Source organism: Musca vetustissima, unplaced genomic scaffold (genome assembly GCF_032173495.1).
Source record: "Musca vetustissima isolate MV318-11 ecotype Yass unplaced genomic scaffold, APGP_CSIRO_Mvet_v1 utg8951, whole genome shotgun sequence".
Taxonomy (NCBI): domain Eukaryota; kingdom Metazoa; phylum Arthropoda; class Insecta; order Diptera; family Muscidae; genus Musca; species Musca vetustissima.
Genome location: NW_026882490.1, coordinates 265,813 through 285,740, shown reverse-complemented (window position 1 = coordinate 285,740; position 19,928 = coordinate 265,813). Strand labels below are relative to the sequence as shown.

General features: G+C 32.3%; 1 protein-coding gene across 2 annotated transcripts; it reads left to right on the top strand.

Moving 5' to 3' along the window:
• Positions 1 to 228: 228 nt before the first annotated feature.
• LOC133328958 (peptidoglycan-recognition protein LA) lies at positions 229 to 19,680 on the top strand. 2 transcript variants are annotated; one of them, XM_061537460.1, is made up of 5 exons: positions 229 to 516; positions 18,607 to 18,801; positions 18,862 to 19,097; positions 19,274 to 19,480; positions 19,540 to 19,680. In XM_061537460.1, the coding sequence occupies exons 1-5, from the start codon at positions 231 to 233 to the stop codon at positions 19,678 to 19,680; spliced, it is 1,065 nt and encodes a 354-aa protein (XP_061393444.1). In that variant the 5' UTR covers positions 229 to 230. The 2 variants fall into 2 exon arrangements, with proteins under 2 accessions (XP_061393444.1, XP_061393445.1); XM_061537461.1 differs by lacking the exon at positions 229 to 516 and adding an exon at positions 15,170 to 15,319.
• The last annotated feature ends 248 nt before the right edge of the window (positions 19,681 to 19,928 follow it).

Below are 19,928 nucleotides of genomic sequence, written 5' to 3'. Positions count from 1 at the left end.
ATCTTGGTCGTCCTCCTCTTCGGAGATACGACTGAAATTGTTGAATGCAACTTGAGCGTATTGTTAACAAAAAAAAAAAAAACATTTAAATAAAAAAATAATTATTAATAATTGTGTAAATACATCGTTGTATATTTACAAACGGATACCACTGAGTGTTTGCATGGTTGTGGTTTGAGAGAGTGGTTAACCAAAAAAACCAAAAATAAACAACTTTTGAATATTTAAATATGTACGAACAAAGAAACACTTCCGATCCAAACCCAGCCAATAATGCGCTGTGGAATTTAACGGGCCGCCCCGGGTCGCATCAAAGTTCGAATGCCGCATCTCTTCCAACCTCTATTCCGCAGAGCATTTTCAGCAACCCCAGTGTACAGCCTTCGAGTGTGGTTAATTTGTCGAATTCAAGTGATGTCGTGATCGGGCCAATGACCCAATACCAAGGACCCGTGACAATTTACCAATACATGGATGCCACAGTGGAGGCCCGTTCGATGCAGGCGAATGGTGGTGGTAAGTGTTACAACTGACTGTGCATAAAGCAGTCCAATACAAGAAAATAAAAAAGGAATAAAACAAACACAAATATAAATATAAACAATGAAATTATCGATATGTATGTGCGTATGATTATTGTGAATTCCAAGAAAGAGTATTTATTCTAGAATGTAGATTTCTAAATTGTTATGTTCTCTTTGGTAGAGATCGTGTATTTTTGATTTTATGATAAAAGCACTTGACGTTTTCTCTTCGGATGAACGGCTCTTTTTTTACTAAATACACTGTGAGGCAATACAAATGCCAAATTATTTAAACCTAATATTGCTCAGATCGGGTTTCCAATGTTGACAACATTTGTTTATAGAAAATTAAAAAACAAAAATATTTTTCAAATCCAATTTGTTTTTTAAGGACTATTTGTAACCGGTAATTCCAACATTACATTAGGCAAGGGTTGACATTCCCCTCAAATCTCTCACCTACAAAATATAGAATTGAGGCAACATTGCTTAATGTAAATCAGGACTAAGCGAATGCTAAAGTCGCACAATCATTCATAAAACTCAATAAATTTCAAATATATAAAGGAAAAAATCGAGAACATTTTATATTAATAGAAGCTTCTGGTTCTGAATATTTTTATTATTTCCAACAAATAGTTTAACTCAATATGATTACTAAAAATTAACTTATCGACAAGTTTAACTTGATTTCCTTGCTGCAATTCTAGGCCAAATTTCATGATATTGTTACATATTTTCGGCCTAAATAATATTCGGAATGCTCATAGTCTGTATATATTTGTATATCTCTGACATTCAGATATTGTCTTCCCGTAGAGAAACTATGTCACATAATGTTGAATGTTGCCATGTTTCCTACAAAAATTGTGATCAATTAGATCCTCTAAATATAGACCGTTCATCGTAAAAAAATTATCGGTCACGATTAATCATATTATGGGTGAAGGAATGGTTAACACAAAAAATATTTTATTCAGTCATAGTATATGAGTTTTAATAAATGTTTGGATGAAAAATTCGAGAGTTCGGATCCGTATTCGACAAATAGACTCAACATTGCTAAATGTAAACGAATATCTGTAAAATGTATCCAAGAACACAGATGATCTACAAATCTGTTGGTACTTTTGATTCTTTAGTTTGTCTTTTGCAACTGTTTTTGATTCGTAATAGGCACTGTATTATCGGTAGGGCCTAATTAAAATATAATTTGGTCGTAAGCCTAATTATAAATATTGGCGGTTATCCAATAGGGATAAATCATAAAACATATAACTAAAGACTAATGCTCATACTGTTCTAAACTTGGTGTTGTACAGTGTTATCTGTTATCAATAAAATTTTGTTTATTTAGTTTTTCTTAATTACAATACAATCATATATATACACACACACATTACTACGTATTAAATTTTTCACACATGCACATAAATTAAGAGTAATATACGTATAGTATGGAACAAGTTTTAATTAGTTTTTCTTTTGAAAAGCTTGGTATTTCAGAGCTTTTCAAATGGACATTCGAGTCTACACAAATACACTGCAATGAAAATCAGATTTTTATTGCACTACGAAAAACTGGTTTTACTAAATCTGACAAGTGCCAAATAAAACCAGATAATAATGCAGCGATTAAATAAAATCGTAGAGAATTGCGAAGGGGTGTGGTCAGGGTGTTTATAAGATTTTTAATATACAGGTGCTGACCAATTGAATGTGTTTTTTGTGTGTTAAGTTTGACTTTGTTCTAAATTGTGTAACCTTAACTCCTTGCATACCATATTTGTTTAGCTTGCGACAATAGGGACAGTGGAACATACTTGAGTTCATGCATTGTCAACAAATTTAAAATTGTCTTTGTGACGAGGGCGACCAATTTGAAAAATAATTCTGAAGTTATGAATGAAAATATTAATTATTAATTATTACAATAGAATTATGTATTTTTCAATTTATTTCATATTCAATTCATTCCGGCCCTCCTATTTATAGTTAAAATATTTTTTATTCTTTTGGTATGGTCCGTGTGACGAATTTTTAGGTTTTCGACTGTCAAAAGGGTGTAAACGTCGAAAACGTCATATACCTGTATAAAATGTAATAAATGTAGTAAACGTCATTTATTTCAATATTATCAGCGGGTACAGTTATTTTCAAGAATATATATTATTTTTACATATTTCTGACTATTCCTTACTAGAAATGATAAAATTTTTTAAATTTTTTTGAGAAGAAAATTTTGAAATTATATATTAATTTGAGTAAAGCATGCGTAACTTCCAAATTGATTAATGGAAATAGCTATTTTGTCAAAAACCTAATGGATTTGGGTAGGTTTCCGACGTTTCTGACGTATGTATTATACGTCGGAAATGTATGTCATTTACGTCACTGTTTCTGACAGGCCATCTCTGGTCACTAGACATTTGACAAATATATAAATGTATTGGTTTAAATGGTTTATATCTTTGCTATTGTCTACCCATAAAATTGTTTGTAAACAGCAGGTAAGTACACTGCGATGGCTGCTGTCAGTACTGTCATTGGTAGAGAAAGCAAAGTCTTACAGCGCTACCTAAAATTCAACTAGCTCGTTCGACGTTTTTCACCACCAAAGTAGAACACGTGTATTTATATGAATGTTACCGAAATACGTGGAACGTCAAATAAAAACAAAACATTCACAAAATAAGAAATTTCGAATGGGAACATAAAATACTTGGATTAATTTAATAAATTTTCAATTTTGTTTTGTGGTTTGTATTATTCGCTTGAAGATATGGATTCGACGTATTTGGTTAATACGGCCGTACACTACATTTTGCATAGTGGGGAAGTTGAATATTTTTGTACGCCCGTCGGATAATAGGTAACGTTGTTAGTTTAAAAAAATGAGGTGAAATTTTACATATTTTTTTTGTCAAGTCTAATTTTGGTAGTGTAGTTTTTCCAATTTTTATCGAGTCTAATTTTTGACGTGGCGTTTTTACAAATAAAGAGATGTACGGTTATAGCGAACTACACAAATTTCTTCATTATAGTAGAACTTCGTTACATCCAAAGTATGGTAAAACATAGCCTTAGGTGAAAAAATATATTCAGTTAGAATCTGGTTGGTTGTGTGCCCTTTTCTTTTCATTTGATGAATCTGACATACAGCTCACATTTTTGTAAAGCTTGTCAGCGTTATTATACCCTCAGTCTTATGACTGATGAGGGCATATACACTTTGATAATATTGGTTTTACTCCCCATGTTTCTATGAACCAAATACGTTTCAGACAATTTGGAGTAGATTTAGAAATTTCCGCCCGTCCAGCCAGATGTTGTGCACAATAACTCTCGAAGGGAGTATCCGATTTTATCCAAACTTTGTATATTGAAACATTTCAACCAAACCTAAATCAAGTTCAAATATGGGAATATCGGTCCAATCCACCTTCTGGTACCATCCACAGAAAATGGTCCAATTTTGGCTGATGTGACCCACTCTTTCTAGTACCTCCCCCACAAATGGTCAAAATGTTGAAAACTTAAACATCTATATGAAGCGAATGGAATATTTAATTTATCGAAACTATCACTTCGTAATATGTGGGACTCGTTGGTTCAATTCTTCTGGTACGTCCTCACAAAGTGTCTAAATTTTCAATATTTATAAACCCAATATTAGGTGAATGGAATGTCCGATTTGAATAAGGCAAATTTAGGATAATTATCGGCTACCATCATCTGTGGTTCCTCCCACACAACCAGTTACAATTTAATAAAAAAATGATTCACCTCCAGTAAAAGTGTTTTTTAATGTCAACCACTCTTCTTTGATATAGTGTAACCTTTCACGGTCTTCGTTTTGCGGAGTAATTTTTTTAATTTTTCACACAAAAGTCTTGGACCACTGGACCAGCCAAATATTGACCGATATTCATGAGAAAATCTATGCTTATTTCCTGAGCATATTGTGATCTCTAGAGGGACCAGAAAAAAGACGAAAATAAATTTGTTGGTCCATTTTATCCCCCAAATATTACCCTAACCGATAGGTGTCATATTTGTGCAGAACCTACATGCTAATGACGAATGATCAATAATAAATTATAATGGGCACACGGGCTGACAAACATGTTTAGATGGGCTCGGTTAGTCGAGATATATCGGTATGCATTTAACAAAGTATCTGAAAAATCAAATGCAAAGGCCACACTCTTATGTCTCTGCATAAATCTGAGGTTAATACTGAGGTTAATACCAAATAACTAAAAAAATTAAAAATAAAAGATTTGATTTAAAATACAGATTATTTTTAATGTGCGAAACATTTAATATACAGTATTTTTCGGTTAATTGCACATCAAAATTTGCACACATTTTTGTTCAATTAACCGAGGAACCAATTATCCGAACCCGCTTAATTGAATAGTTTGTTCAATTACAATGTCAAATACAAATTAAGCTTTCTCGCAGTTTTTCCTTTGCAATAAACATATGTTTTGAATTAGTAGAGGTCCCACTTAGTCTTATTCACAAATTATGTCAAATATGTATGCAAAAAATGGCAGATTATTTTTCATTTGTTATTAAGCAATTAACCGGTGAAAAGTAAAAGGAAATTTATTTTTGATGACATGAATTTTGAACCAATTAAGCGGGAAAATCAATTAACAGGGTTTAATTATCCGAGAAAATTTACATGTATTTTCCTATGAAATATTTTTTGCCCCATCATGTGGTTCAATTAAGCGTGGAAACCAATTAACCGTAGGGTCAATTAACCGAAAAATACTGTATACGCAATGCATTAAAAGTTATATATATGGCCTTGGGCCAACTAAATGAGCTGTACCAAATTTTATCCAAATAGGATTATAAAGGCGACCTGTACTTTGTTTACAATTAAACCAATGTTGCCAAAAGGAGGTATTTATGCCCAAGAGTGCAGAATGGTATGTGTAGGGATTGATGTTAGTCGGTTTAAATATAGAAAAATATCACATATTTAAGTTCTTTCAATTTTATGTGAACGTTTCTTCGAAAAAGCGACGTCGAGTGAATCGATATATGGATGAATTAAACGATAAATTATGATGATAGTCTACAGAAGGATAGATTCAGATCTAAAGAAAAAAAGTATTAGAGAAAGAGGAAAATAATGGAGAGTTCGAAAAGGAAACATATCAAATGATTTAGAGCCACAGCTGTTTAGGAGCTCTTAAGCCCTTCCGACCATGGTTACATTTATAAAGAATCCAAAAGAATAAAATAATAGTTTCTTAGTAACCCCAGATTCATAGGTAGCAAACGCTACCTAGGGGAAATCAAAAAGTTATTTACTGATCTATTCTGAGTTCATAATGATGTTTATTATCAGATCAATTGATTTTTCATAACATTTTAATGAAGGTAATAGAATTCTAAATGGGGTTCGACTCATAAGGAAAACTTAAATGGTAAATATGATCTAGGAATACACATATTCGCAATAAAAAAAATATAAATTGCATTCGAATCGAGTTGAAATAACAATTGTATTATATATAAAGAAAAAAACTATCGATATTACATGCAAAAATCATTTAAAAGAAAATTAGCGATAATATTACTAAAGGTAAAAATAGGTAGCAGTTATATAAATAACATTATAACCGCAATTGTATTTAAGATATTCATAAGCTATTATTATATTTGCATTAATGTCTTAAAATGCGAATCTTCTTTCATGAACAAAATTTACATGTATGATACCATTCTCAATTTCAGATCAAAAAAATAGTAAACAAATAAATAATAATACGATATGGTTTCAATCCAAATAACTAATCATATCGTATTGTTCCGTTGTTTATCGTTCATTCGAACATACCTCCACGGTACCAAAATTTCATCATAACATTAGATCAAAACAAAATAAGATAATAAAAACTTACACTGATCATTTAGCGGCTCCCACGCAGAAAGTACTTTCAGAGTATGCTGGTTGACCACAATATTGTAATGTTACACCATGAAGTTATGCTAGCGAGAGAGGTATGTTATCTTAACAGCAAGCAATGTAAAATATACAATCACGACAAAATTGAGATCGGCTGCTTAGCGTTGATTCTGTTATTGAGAGCGGCCTCTGGATTGTTCTCACATATCCATTCCTAGCGTTTTTTCTGTTTCATCAAAGACTATCTCTTACATTACATACACCATGTAATGAAGAAGAATAGCCAAAGTCTTGGTAATGATCATCAATGCACAAAAAAACATGTGTAGCAGGCAATGTAAATGATGATCATTGATGAAACGCAACGGTATCACTTAATGTATAAATTAATGGAACTCTATTCCTTTTTAATAATCATTTGAGATGGACAAATATAATTTAAGATTTAAGTTATAAATAATCACTTGTGAGATGCAAATATTGCCAATTGATTTAGAATATTAAAAAAAAATTAAATTTTTCTACACTTATAAACGGTGATACGACTTCCATACAGATTTGATCATACCATGATTTAAAAAAAACTCCAGTGGATTTCTGCCTTGGATATTTCGGCATATTTTAGTTTCATTTCGGGCCAATTTTGGTTTTGGTATAAAGAATATATGCACCACTTTCCATTTCGATTATTCTGCGATCTGAAACACTATTTTTTTTTTGGAGTTTTATTTCACTTGATTTTGCGAGTGCAAAGTATGGGTTGAACTAACGTCGCATTGTGATCGAGGAGAGAACTAAATACAATTTTTTTATCACTTTAAATAAATCACGTTCCATCTACCTTCTGTTCTGAGTGTGGATTATATTCTGCTGGTTAACAATTAGATAAAAAACTTTAACAATCCAAAATCAGAGGACTTCTAATCAAACTGATTAAACATTTTGTTATGGAATTTTAACAAATTTCGAAATACGGACGTTCTTACAATTGAAATAATCTATATAGTCATAAAAATATAACAAGTCTTATGTTGACCAAAATACAACACTCTGGAAAAATAGGTTCTTCCTTCAATGGATTAGATGACAAAATGAACGAGATAAATTATATTTTTCCTTCATGAAGACTTGGTGGTGTTAACTAATAACGTATTCATTCCAGACTTTTAGTTAAAATCATAAAGCGAAATACAATTAGCCAACAAGAAGCACCGATAGGTAAGATAATCCTGCTTACCACAACTTCATATACAGAGAGCTTTCAAATACGTTAAATATGTTCTTCTTTTGAATTTGTTTTCAAGAGTTAAAACATAAAAATAATCAATGAAGGCAAGCGCCACTACATACGCACTCGCTACAAAATGTTCCCTTTAAAAATTTGATATCAGTTTCGATATGAAATTTCTGCGAATTTTTACAGCTATAAGGGGTTATTCAAGATTATATTGACATTTAATTTTTTTGAGAAACAAATTTCTAACATATACGTTTTTAACTTTGAACACCGTCACGCACATGTTACACTCGTAACGCACCGTGTACTAAAAAATTAAATTCAAAACAGAATGTTTTAAAAATGCTATGTTGTCAGGGTATTATAGCTTTGTGTGGCCCCAAGACCTTTAGTAAATCATTATGGAGTTATGGACGAATTTTTTGCCTGTAAATCCGGTTCTAAATCAACTTATTGACGAAGAATGTAACATGTGCTTGACAGATACAAAATTTTTCGATGGAGATAGAAGACATTTCAGTTTGTCATCTCAAGATCCACACATAACAGCATTATCAAAAAAAATTCTCATATTAGAGTCGGTATAGAAATATATGTTAATTTTGTCACGCACGCGTTTCATATTTTCTTACACTATTTAGATGCACTTACCACGGGATTCTGTTGTTATATACAGTTGAATTCGGATAAGCGAACGCCGGTTTGTCGGAAAAATTGGTTAATTGAAACAAAAAACAATTAAACTAATATTTCGGATGAATTTACTTCGCTTAAAAGAAAACCCGGTTAATTGAAAATCTGTATAAGAGAAAGACTCTTTTGTTGCAAAAACACAAATATATATGAAACGAGCAGCGCTTAAAACAAAAAATATTATTTTTGTAAGGGCGACGAAATTCATTAACATTTTTATGTGCAACCTTAAATTATGTTGCACATTTTTTCAGCCATCCAAGCAAATGTCTTCGAAAACAAAAAGTTCCTACTCAATTCATTTTGTAATATGATTATAAATTTCACGATTTTTCAGATATTAATTGAAAACTTCGTTTAATCACAACGAGTTTCGCTTATCAAAAGTTCTTTTAATTAAAAATCCGGCTTAAGAGAAAATTTTTTTGTGAAATTAGGTGTTTTCGCTTAACCGAATTCGGCCGTATATAGTTTTTGCACTTCCGCAAAAAGGTAGACCTAAGTCGAACAATTTGTTTCTTTAATTGTGCTTAAATTCGTAAAGTAAAGGCAACAAATACAAAGAAAAACCACATTTATCATTTTTTCTTCTTGTTCTTAGCATAAATACTAATTTAAAGACTATAAATGCAGAGACTACAGAAATAAAAACTGCAAAATTAACAATGTCGCGTGAGTTACGTCGAGTAAGTGACCAAGAAAAAGCCTTCGCAAATAAAGGATATGCCAAATTTTGAAAATGCAATTATAATGCTTGATATCTCTTATTCATGTAAAGAATATAAAAAGTTCAAAATATTCACACAATTCGCAGAGTTTTCCCATTATTAGCAGTTATGTCTAAAGTCATGTATATTTGAAGTCGCGTGAGTGACCGCTCTTTTGTGGCTTTTATCTCAAAAGTTAAAAACTGGAGGCTCTTAATTTTTTTTACCACTGATAGTACTCCTAAAGTTCTATAAAAAAATATTATGGGAGAAATGTAAAAAATGTAATTGTTTCCGATTTTTTAAGATTTAAAATTTGATTTTGCCGGTTCTAAATCAACTTATTGACGAAGAATGTAACATGTGCTTGACAGATACAAAATTTTTCGATGGAGATAGAAGACATTTCAGTTTGTCATCTCAAGATCCACACATAACAGCATTATCAAAAAAAATTCTCATATTAGAGTCGGTATAGAAATATATGTTAATTTTGTCACGCACGCGTTTCATATTTTCTTACACTATTTAGATGCACTTACCACGGGATTCTGTTGTTATATACAGTTGAATTCGGATAAGCGAACGCCGGTTTGTCGGAAAAATTGGTTAATTGAAACAAAAAACAATTAAACTAATATTTCGGATGAATTTACTTCGCTTAAAAGAAAACCCGGTTAATTGAAAATCTGTATAAGAGAAAGACTCTTTTGTTGCAAAAACACAAATATATATGAAACGAGCAGCGCTTAAAACAAAAAATATTATTTTTGTAAGGGCGACGAAATTCATTAACATTTTTATGTGCAACCTTAAATTATGTTGCACATTTTTTCAGCCATCCAAGCAAATGTCTTCGAAAACAAAAAGTTCCTACTCAATTCATTTTGTAATATGATTATAAATTTCACGATTTTTCAGATATTAATTGAAAACTTCGTTTAATCACAACGAGTTTCGCTTATCAAAAGTTCTTTTAATTAAAAATCCGGCTTAAGAGAAAATTTTTTTGTGAAATTAGGTGTTTTCGCTTAACCGAATTCGGCCGTATATAGTTTTTGCACTTCCGCAAAAAGGTAGACCTAAGTCGAACAATTTGTTTCTTTAATTGTGCTTAAATTCGTAAAGTAAAGGCAACAAATACAAAGAAAAACCACATTTATCATTTTTTCTTCTTGTTCTTAGCATAAATACTAATTTAAAGACTATAAATGCAGAGACTACAGAAATAAAAACTGCAAAATTAACAATGTCGCGTGAGTTACGTCGAGTAAGTGACCAAGAAAAAGCCTTCGCAAATAAAGGATATGCCAAATTTTGAAAATGCAATTATAATGCTTGATATCTCTTATTCATGTAAAGAATATAAAAAGTTCAAAATATTCACACAATTCGCAGAGTTTTCCCATTATTAGCAGTGATTTCTAAAGTCATGTATATTTGAAGTCGCGTGAGTGACCGCTCTTTTGTGGCTTTTATCTCAAAAGTTAAAAACTGGAGGCTCTTAATTTTTTTTACCACTGATAGTACTCCTAAAGTTCTATAAAAAAATATTATGGGAGAAATGTAAAAAATGTAATTGTTTCCGATTTTTTAAGATTTAAAATTTGATTTTGCCTCTGAAAGTCGTGTAAGTGACTGCGGAAGTGCCCATATATGTAATTCTTAGTAAGATATTACTTTATTTGAATTTAATATTTATTATTGATATTGTTTTAGCTAACAGCGTTCACACTTACGACAAATGACACTATAAAACTAATAAATATATGCCCAAGTTACTCTCCACGCGAAAATGGGACAACAAAAAGAAAAGCTACCGTTATTTTTCAAAATTCCACTAAAATATATTGTCCGGATTGCAAAGAATATTTTCTATATAATTTCAGAACTCTCTTAACGAATTGATTTTTCACCTATGTGATTGAACTTTTTGGGAAATGTTCAACCACATAGTGAAAGTACGGGAAAGTTGCGACTTATTCTGTGGAATACGATTTCTGTCTCAAACTTTCCCAGAAGGCAGGCTGAGTAAATAGAATACGTGAGGACATTTAACAAAGAACAATTTCCAATTGTATGCGTATCATATTGGCATGTTGGGTCATTTTCTAAAAAAACATTATTTGTCATATTCATATTGACACGAGTATTACTTTAACATTTATAATTGTACCATGATTGGACAATATTGGACAAAAAATAAGTTTAAAAATTATTTCGAACACAAAAATCATGGTTTTAGTTTGCTTCGATTCTGTATGATCTTGTAGATACCTTGAAATAAATTTATCTTTAATTACGTTACACACATTTTTACAATCTCCAAATATTTGCCGCCGCAGTTGACAACATATCTATGAATGTTAGAACTATTATTTTTCATGAAGTATATTAAAATACTTTATATTATTATATACTTCATAATACTAATAAATTTAATAAATAAATTTTTGGTAAACCCACAAACAAAAAATTAAAATTATAAACATTAATAAAATTGATTATTTTTTTTTAACTGAATGACAAAAATTAAGTTTTTTATAGAAATAAATTTATATAATAAAACGCGTTTCGACGTTGGTTAAGCGCCTCATCATATTTTAATATTTTGATCGACTTGAGGACTTCAACAAAATTGTAAATACCTAAAATATGCACTTTAACCAAGGTTGAGAGAGTGGCGCAAAAATTATAGAATCAAACTTAACATGGTACATAGAACTCATTTTTGTCGGAATTAAAATTGATTTTTTTTTGTAATTAGCACATCAATTTGAAGGTATATTGAGGTACTTCAATTCCTGCTTCTCTAACAGGGTTGAAAAATCTAAATTCACTCAAGGGAACGGTGCGACTCTTAAGGGCCAGTATATTTTGCCGTGATGTAAAGTCGATTGTTTAGCTTTTTTCTCACTGGAACCGCCGTAGAAAAGAATGTCGTTAGAGAAACAAGAAATGGAAGGGGGCAAAAGAATTATAACATTTAATTAAATTACATGTACATTATTCTGATATTGTTAATCTACTCGGACTTGTATTTTAGAAATACGGGAACTTTACGGCCATATTATCGTCTAGATTATGTAACAAACGTGTTAGCAATTCAAGGGGATTTCTTTTGTAGTCTAATTTCAATTGCAATGTCGTAAAGGCCAGTTTTTTTCCACTTGAAGCGATTGTATTCAAATTATTCGTAAGCTATTATGAATCGAATAGATACAGGGCTTTCCGTTTATTATTTCAAAGAACCTTTCTATAAATTGATATGTACACCTAATTTTATGTTTATGAAGCCCTGTATAGTGAAATTTACAAACATTTTTAAAAAAATATGAACTAATCCCTTACTACTTATGATATCGAAGAAGGTTGTAAAAACTATAATATATTAACAATTTGATACATGTGTGTGTTTTTGTTGCAATATTTTGTGGGGAAAGACACATATGATTTTAATGCCCCACATGTTAAAACAAATTACTAATTAACAATTAAATTATTTCATTTTTCAATAAAAGTTATAAAAATAATATTTTGTTCACATACATATACTACTATATAGTGTGTTTTTTTTAATTACTGTTATTATTTTACTTAGTATTTATTAAAAAAAGAAAAACATTTATCGTACAATGACCAAGTTATGTTTGGGAATTCACGTCCATTCATTACATTTTGCATAGGCAGTAGGTACGTGTGTATGTATGAATGCACCTGTAACATTAGCCCGCACCAGCACCCGCACAACCAAAACACATCAATACGTCAACGAATTAGTGTTTTTTTCGCAAATGATTCGGAGGCATTTGCAATTCGTGACTTTTTATCAGTCATCCATAACCGGCAACGCTGGCGATATAACAATGCCAAAAACAACAAATAAAATGTACAAATTGTTGGTGTTAGGGAAGATATGAAATCTATATGGAAGTGGGTACAATACTAGTTATTGTAAATTTTTAACTGAATATGAAAATAATTGCTTGTCAATATATCCGCAAAAAGTTGTGATATATGTACAAATTTTGAGTATATTGAGAACCCAGAAAGTTTGAATATTTAAATATAAAAAATGTTCCTAGATCTGTAGTATATGATTTTTTAAATTGTGACAGTTTCTTGCGGAGGTGCAAGAGATGATGGCACCGATAATTGCACTAAATCTATATTTGGTATAAATACGATAGTCTGCCATGTTTGACCTTACAGGATAAACTATTAGCTTAATATAAGTTATATGTTATTTTAGCAAAGAGTTGACAGTCTGTGGGGCGATACCAGAAGAAGTTACCCTTTAGAACCCAAAATTTTGGTGGAAGTACCAAAAGGAGTGGACCTATGAATCCAATTTTCGGACTTGATCTAGACTTGTTAAAAATATGATGATGTGCAACGTTTGGATGAAGTTTGCATAGACCGTTTGCTTCAGATATGGACCGCCATAGACAGTACACAAATGACATACATTTCAAATAATTCGTCAGAAACGTCGGAAACCCACGCAAAATCATTACTCTTTTGCCAAAAAAACGTTATTCAAAATTTTCTTCTCAAAAAAGTTTTAATATTTGTATAAGGATGAGTAAGAAATATTCAGAGATATGTAAAAATATTGATTTTGATTTTCAGACAAATTTTAGAATGGACCAATATACGCCATCTTTGAACTTGATTTAAGTTACTCCCTTCGAGAGTTATCGTGCCCACTAGCTAGACAGACGGACGGGCATTTGTAAATTGACTCCATATACCAATATTACGATGATGCACATTTTTGACATAGCAAAGTGTATGTGATTTTCAATAGCTTCAATAATCATGGCATAAACTTTAAAACTTTCAAACGAAGATAGGACTGAAATCTTCAAAGTACATAACAATGAATCATTGGATTTCCACATTTTAGACCGATTAATAATCTCTTATGGGCTTTCCGATAAAAATCGTGAGCATTGTTTTATGACATTAAAATATTTAATTTAAAGATGCTATAATATTGGACATTAATACAACACTTTCTTATCACACTTCTCGAACTACAATCATGCTTTCTGACTAAACAATTAACTTCAAAATTCTATGTGCTCCTGTAAAGCACGTTTATCGTTTCTCTAGATTCCAATTCAATTTCTCAGATTTGTATGGTTGTACAAAATCACAATAGCCGGTACTTTAAATTGTACTCATTAGCCAATATCTGTCATCTCTGGCAGCTACGAATGGTTTACTCATATTGTCGCTTGGTCGGAAGACCAGTCAAACCAGCAATATCACTCTGAGAGACCTCAAACATCCAACAACCATCACATAAACGATGGCTGTATTTCTTCGTATATTATTGTATTTCGTGGGCTTTGCTCCGCTACAGCGGAATACGTACAACAGTCGACGCTATGACACCATACGCCACGCTTAAATAACCGGTAATATGTCCCACAATTCTAAACCATTGTCGATGTCGTCGTCGAATTATCAAAACTTTTACAAAATTGTTCAGCACAGAGTATGGCATTCGAGCGGCGAGCATTAAGTGAAAAACAAAAAAGAAAAATGTAACAATAATACTAATCTCTGATACAAGTGAAGATTTAAAATTATTCTCATTTCAATTAGCAAATATCGCGTAAAAGTGAATGTGTCATCCAATCCATGTCATTCGGCACAGCTCTTGAATTACACCAAAGACGAGACACACCCGCGGACACTGCCATAGATATGTGGTCGCCATAAATGAAGATAAGCGCAAAATAAAAGCTAATAATAAATTAAAACATCAACTGGTTGATTCGTCATTACCCACAATTCAGAAACTGCTGAAAGAAACCGAGAAAAAAACACCCTCTTTGTTTAGTGCAATACGTGTTTATATCCGAAAAAAATATCATTCTCGGTGCAAACAAACTTATCTGTATGCCGGATTGTGAATTGTAAATCGTTGAAATATTTGTCTTACTAAATACTGTAGAAAATAAAAAGACCGTGTGTTTGTTTACTTTTCCGCAGTTTGTGCAACGAAAACAAAAAATTGAATTTGAAGAAAGGCGATTATTTGAGAGCGCCATAAAGAATCCTCCCTTTCTTGTAGTCAACTACCTCAGACAAGTGTTTCGAAATATAAACATGAAATTGTTATTGAAGGTCAATTCACAGCGAACTCGTCAGCGTCTCAATCAGTATGGTTCCTATAGTTCAACAGCAGATTCACCCTCGAAACCTGGCAAAAGTAAGTAGGAGGACAAAACACACCAACTATATCCAGAAAACAAATTCAAAAACAAACAACAAAAGATTCTCAAGTTGATATAGATTTGACGTTAAAAAGAGAAACAATTGACGGTAAAGTCCTCATGTTGGATTTTGAAAACCTAACGTTTTCATATTTACTAACTATTGGGGGTTTGAATTCAACAATTTTAAATTAAGAATACAATGGATCTAACGGACAAATTATTCTGTTTTACTTATAGCGATAATAATGATTAAAATTTACGTTTTGTATCTAATTCATCAATAAACTGTGGCCAATATGTTTTTAGGGACATCCCATTATCTGTTTCAAAAAATTGATTTTTTTTATTTTATTCGAGCCTACACCAATTCAATAATGTCCCTATACAATTTCTTAGCAACTCTTTAAGATACAGCCGATTTTTGTGTTAGCATCAAGTGAAGGCAAGGGCGATTCTCAGATTTTAAGCCCGTTTTTCTGGAAATAGTGTTTTTACAATCGCTTCGAAAATTTGACACGTTTCTACTATCGTATGAACTAGGACGAATCGACTCGGTGAAGATCTTCTTCATCATACCATTCACCACACTGTGGTACAGGGTAGTATGTCTTTGTGCATATGTTTGTAACAGACAAAAGGAAACGAGATGTACACATGGTTCCTTTTGGGAATATGCATAGAATCACTTTCTGAGTCGATTTATGCATGTCCGTCCGTCCGTCTGTAAATGTTATATGGTAAACAAAGTACAGGTCGCATTTATGATCCGATTTAGATGGAATTTTGGCACAGCTCATTATTTTGGCCTTAAAGACAAAACAAATTTTTTTCCTAATTGAAAGAAATCGGTTCAGATTTACATATAGCTCTCATATATATTTTCGTTCGATTTAATGTAAATGGTGCACCAAAGAGTGAATTTTAAGCCGATTGTCACAAAATTTTGCACGACGTACTGAAGTTAGGATAGCCTAACGCGTGTCAAGTTTTATTGAAATCGGTTCAGATTTATATCTAGGTTCCATATATAATATTTTCGTCCCATTGTACAAAAACGAATCTAAATCTGCCCCCAATGACATGTAATTTGGCAATATGTTACCGAACATGTGTGTAGGTTGATGCACCAAAGAAAATCACGCTCAAAAACCCCAAAATACCGAAAATTGGGATGTACCGTTATTTGTGGCTACCAGTGGAGACATTTGATACGCAATAATAACCCAATCTACTTTAGCGAATTTACTTGGGAGTACCCTTATATGCCAATGTTTGGGCCGATATAGCTCATCTTCGAAATTGACAAGACAAAAGACAACTCTATGCAAAACTTTGGCGATCTATCCCAATTCGTTTGGGGGCTATAGTAATTACAACAGAAATACCGACATGCTTAAATCGTCATAGAATTTTACGCTGATCAAAAATAAATACGTTATAGGGTTGGAAATGATTATTTCGATCGTCGGTTCACATATAGATAAATATTATATTTTTAATGTCGTCCACATTCATGTTGATGGTCCTTCAAAAATGCGAGGTCTGTTAGGATGCATCACTTGAATATAGCCAAAATGGTAAAGGGTATCATATAGTTGACTCCGTCCGACTTTACTTATTTCCTTACTGGTCATATTTTTAAAAAATTATAAATCTCAAATTTTTCATAGAACGTAAATAAGGGATAGATATGGACAACAAAATTTATCTAACCCGCCATATGTACTCAGATCTGGCTGAGCTCAATATGAAGTCGTATTTGGTGTAATGTGTACATGAACATTTGTATACAAGATTTCAAGAATCTTCAAAAATTGTCATTAAACTTTAAATTTGTATTTTTTACAAAATATTATACAAATACGTCAAATCCATATCTCCAAGCGATCTGAACACGTAACTAAAAAAAAATGTTCTTAAATATTTCATATTGTCATTTAAAATGCAAACGGACGTTACTACAGCAAATTCGAAATTTGGGTTCTCAACAAACCAAAAATACGTTATGTCATAGTTAAATCTCTTCAACTATGAACATTCATAACATTCATATAACATTCATATAAATACACGTGCTTAACTTTTGGGTGACTATTTAATTAATTTTGAAACGCTGCATTAAATGTGTGTTTTTTTTCTGAAAAAGTTATTTTAATAGCCTCTGTGAAGATTATCCCTAAAAATGGGAAAATTGAGTTGCGAGTTTCTAGTCCGAATATGCACTAGCTTGGATTATTTTTTGCTAATGCTCCCATATAACGGTACCTCCGATTTTCGATATTTTTAGCATTCTTGACACGATTTTCAACGTAATTGGCTTTAGTTTGATATTTTGGATAACCATTAGCTATCAAATCTGCCTGTCAAAAATGATTAATAATCGTCAGGTTTTAATGGTAGTCCCCATTTAATAGACCCCCAAATGTTGATACATTGATACATTGATTTTGAACACGTTTTCTTATCGAATTAGCTGTAATTGTGTACGGTGGGTTCTAATTAGGTACCAAATCTTCCTGCTAAAAATAATCAATAACGGTACCCCACAAATTTCGATATATTGACGATTTTGGAAACTTTTAAAGGCGCTTATCAGCCAAAATATGGCTTTTTGGTTTCTTAAGAATAATTTAGTACGCTGTGCCCAATTTCGCACAAATCGAAAGATATATAGGAACTTTGGTGCCCCATTTACAATAAATCAGACGGAAATTTATATGGGAGCTATATCTAAATCTGAACCGATTTTCACGAAACTTAACACACATCATTGTAGACCTAATTCATTACGCTGTGCCAAATTTCGTGTAAATCGAAAGACTCTGGTGCACCATTTATAATAAATCGGACGAAAATATAACATAAATTATAATTAATATAAATTTCATCCAATTCGGATAAAAAAGGCAGCCTGTATTTTGTTTACAATTTAACATGGACAGACAGACGGACGGACGGACATGCATAAATCGACTTAAAAAGTTATTCTATGCATATTCTCAAAAGGAACCATGTGTCTATCTCGTTTCCTTTAGCCTGTTACAAACATATGCGCAAAGACATAATACCCTGTACCATAGTATGGTGAAGGGTATAAAAAATAGGAATTGTATACCTTGATTTTTGGTTTTCTTGATTATTAATCGATTATTTCGACACCTGTCCGCTGATATGAAATTACTAAATAACGAATCATAGATGAACTTGTGGTTTTCCAAATTTAATAAAAAAAAGTGATGCCACTCAAATTATTAACATTTTAGTTTCTCTTCTTTTCCAGGAATAAATCAAACAAGAAATACCTCGAGTACATCCGTGTCACAAAAAATTACAACCACATCGAAACTATTAGTGGCTCTCATTTCACTGGTATTAATTGTGGCTGCAATTATTATTTACGTTGAACTGACACGCAAACCCCCCGAACCGCTGCGGGGCCCAATATTTTTTAGCAACAACTATGAGCACGACACATGTAAGAGAACGACCGCTGATCTGAAATCTTTTATTATTAAATTTATTTAGAGTGATTTAGTTCCGAATTTAGGAAACGGTCATATTGTGGTCGACCGATTGCAGTGGGGCGCCTCGGAATTGGCCAATAAGCTGAAAGTGCCCTTGAAACATCCCATACCGTACGTGTTAATCACCCACATCGGAGTTCAGTCGACATCTTGCTACACCATATATAAATGTTCCATAAAAATGCGCACCATTCAAGACTCGGCCATTGCCGAAAAAGGCCTCCCGGATATACAATCTAATTTTTATGTAAGTATAATAGCTGTGTTGAGTGCTGTCGTATTGATTGACAACCGAATTTGCACAAACCAAATCTTCAAACAATAAAGTGCACAGCACTTTTAAATCTACATGTATCGGAATTTGGCGACTTATCTAGTCACGTGCGTATTGACTATTAACGACGGTCGGTTGTGTCTTTTCAGGTTGGCTCCGATGGTTATGTCTACGTCGGTCGTGGCTGGAACTGGGCAAACACATATGCCAACAGTTCATTGGCGATCACTTTCATGGGCGACTATGGACGCTACGAACCGAACGAGAAACAGGTGGAGGCTACACAGTACTTGTTGGCATACGGCCTGACCAATAAATTCATTGACTTGAATTATAAATTAGTGGCTCAAAATCAGGTAAGACAGCAAGAAATAATTAACATGGGTTTTCTTTCAAATGACTTGCTTTGTTGTAGACAAAACAAACGAAGAGCCCCGGAGCCAATGCATACCGCATCATTAAGAAGTGGCCGCATTTCTATCCCTGCGGCATGGACGATAATCCAAAATGTGGCAGTGAACTGGGATTACCTTATCCATGGGACGCTCAAATGTGAATTCATTTATTTTTCCAGCTCTCTTTTTTTACTCTTCATCTCTAACATTCGATACATCTCCCTCTCACACACAAACACAAAATATTGTTGTAGTTTTAAGCGTTGTGAATATAAGAATAAATATGTTTAATTATTTTTGGACGAAACGGAGAAGTATTCAATTGCTGTGTGAGATCTGCATATGGTAGTATTAGTAATACAAATGAAATGAGCATGTAAGTATAGAAATAACACTTGCACACAGATAT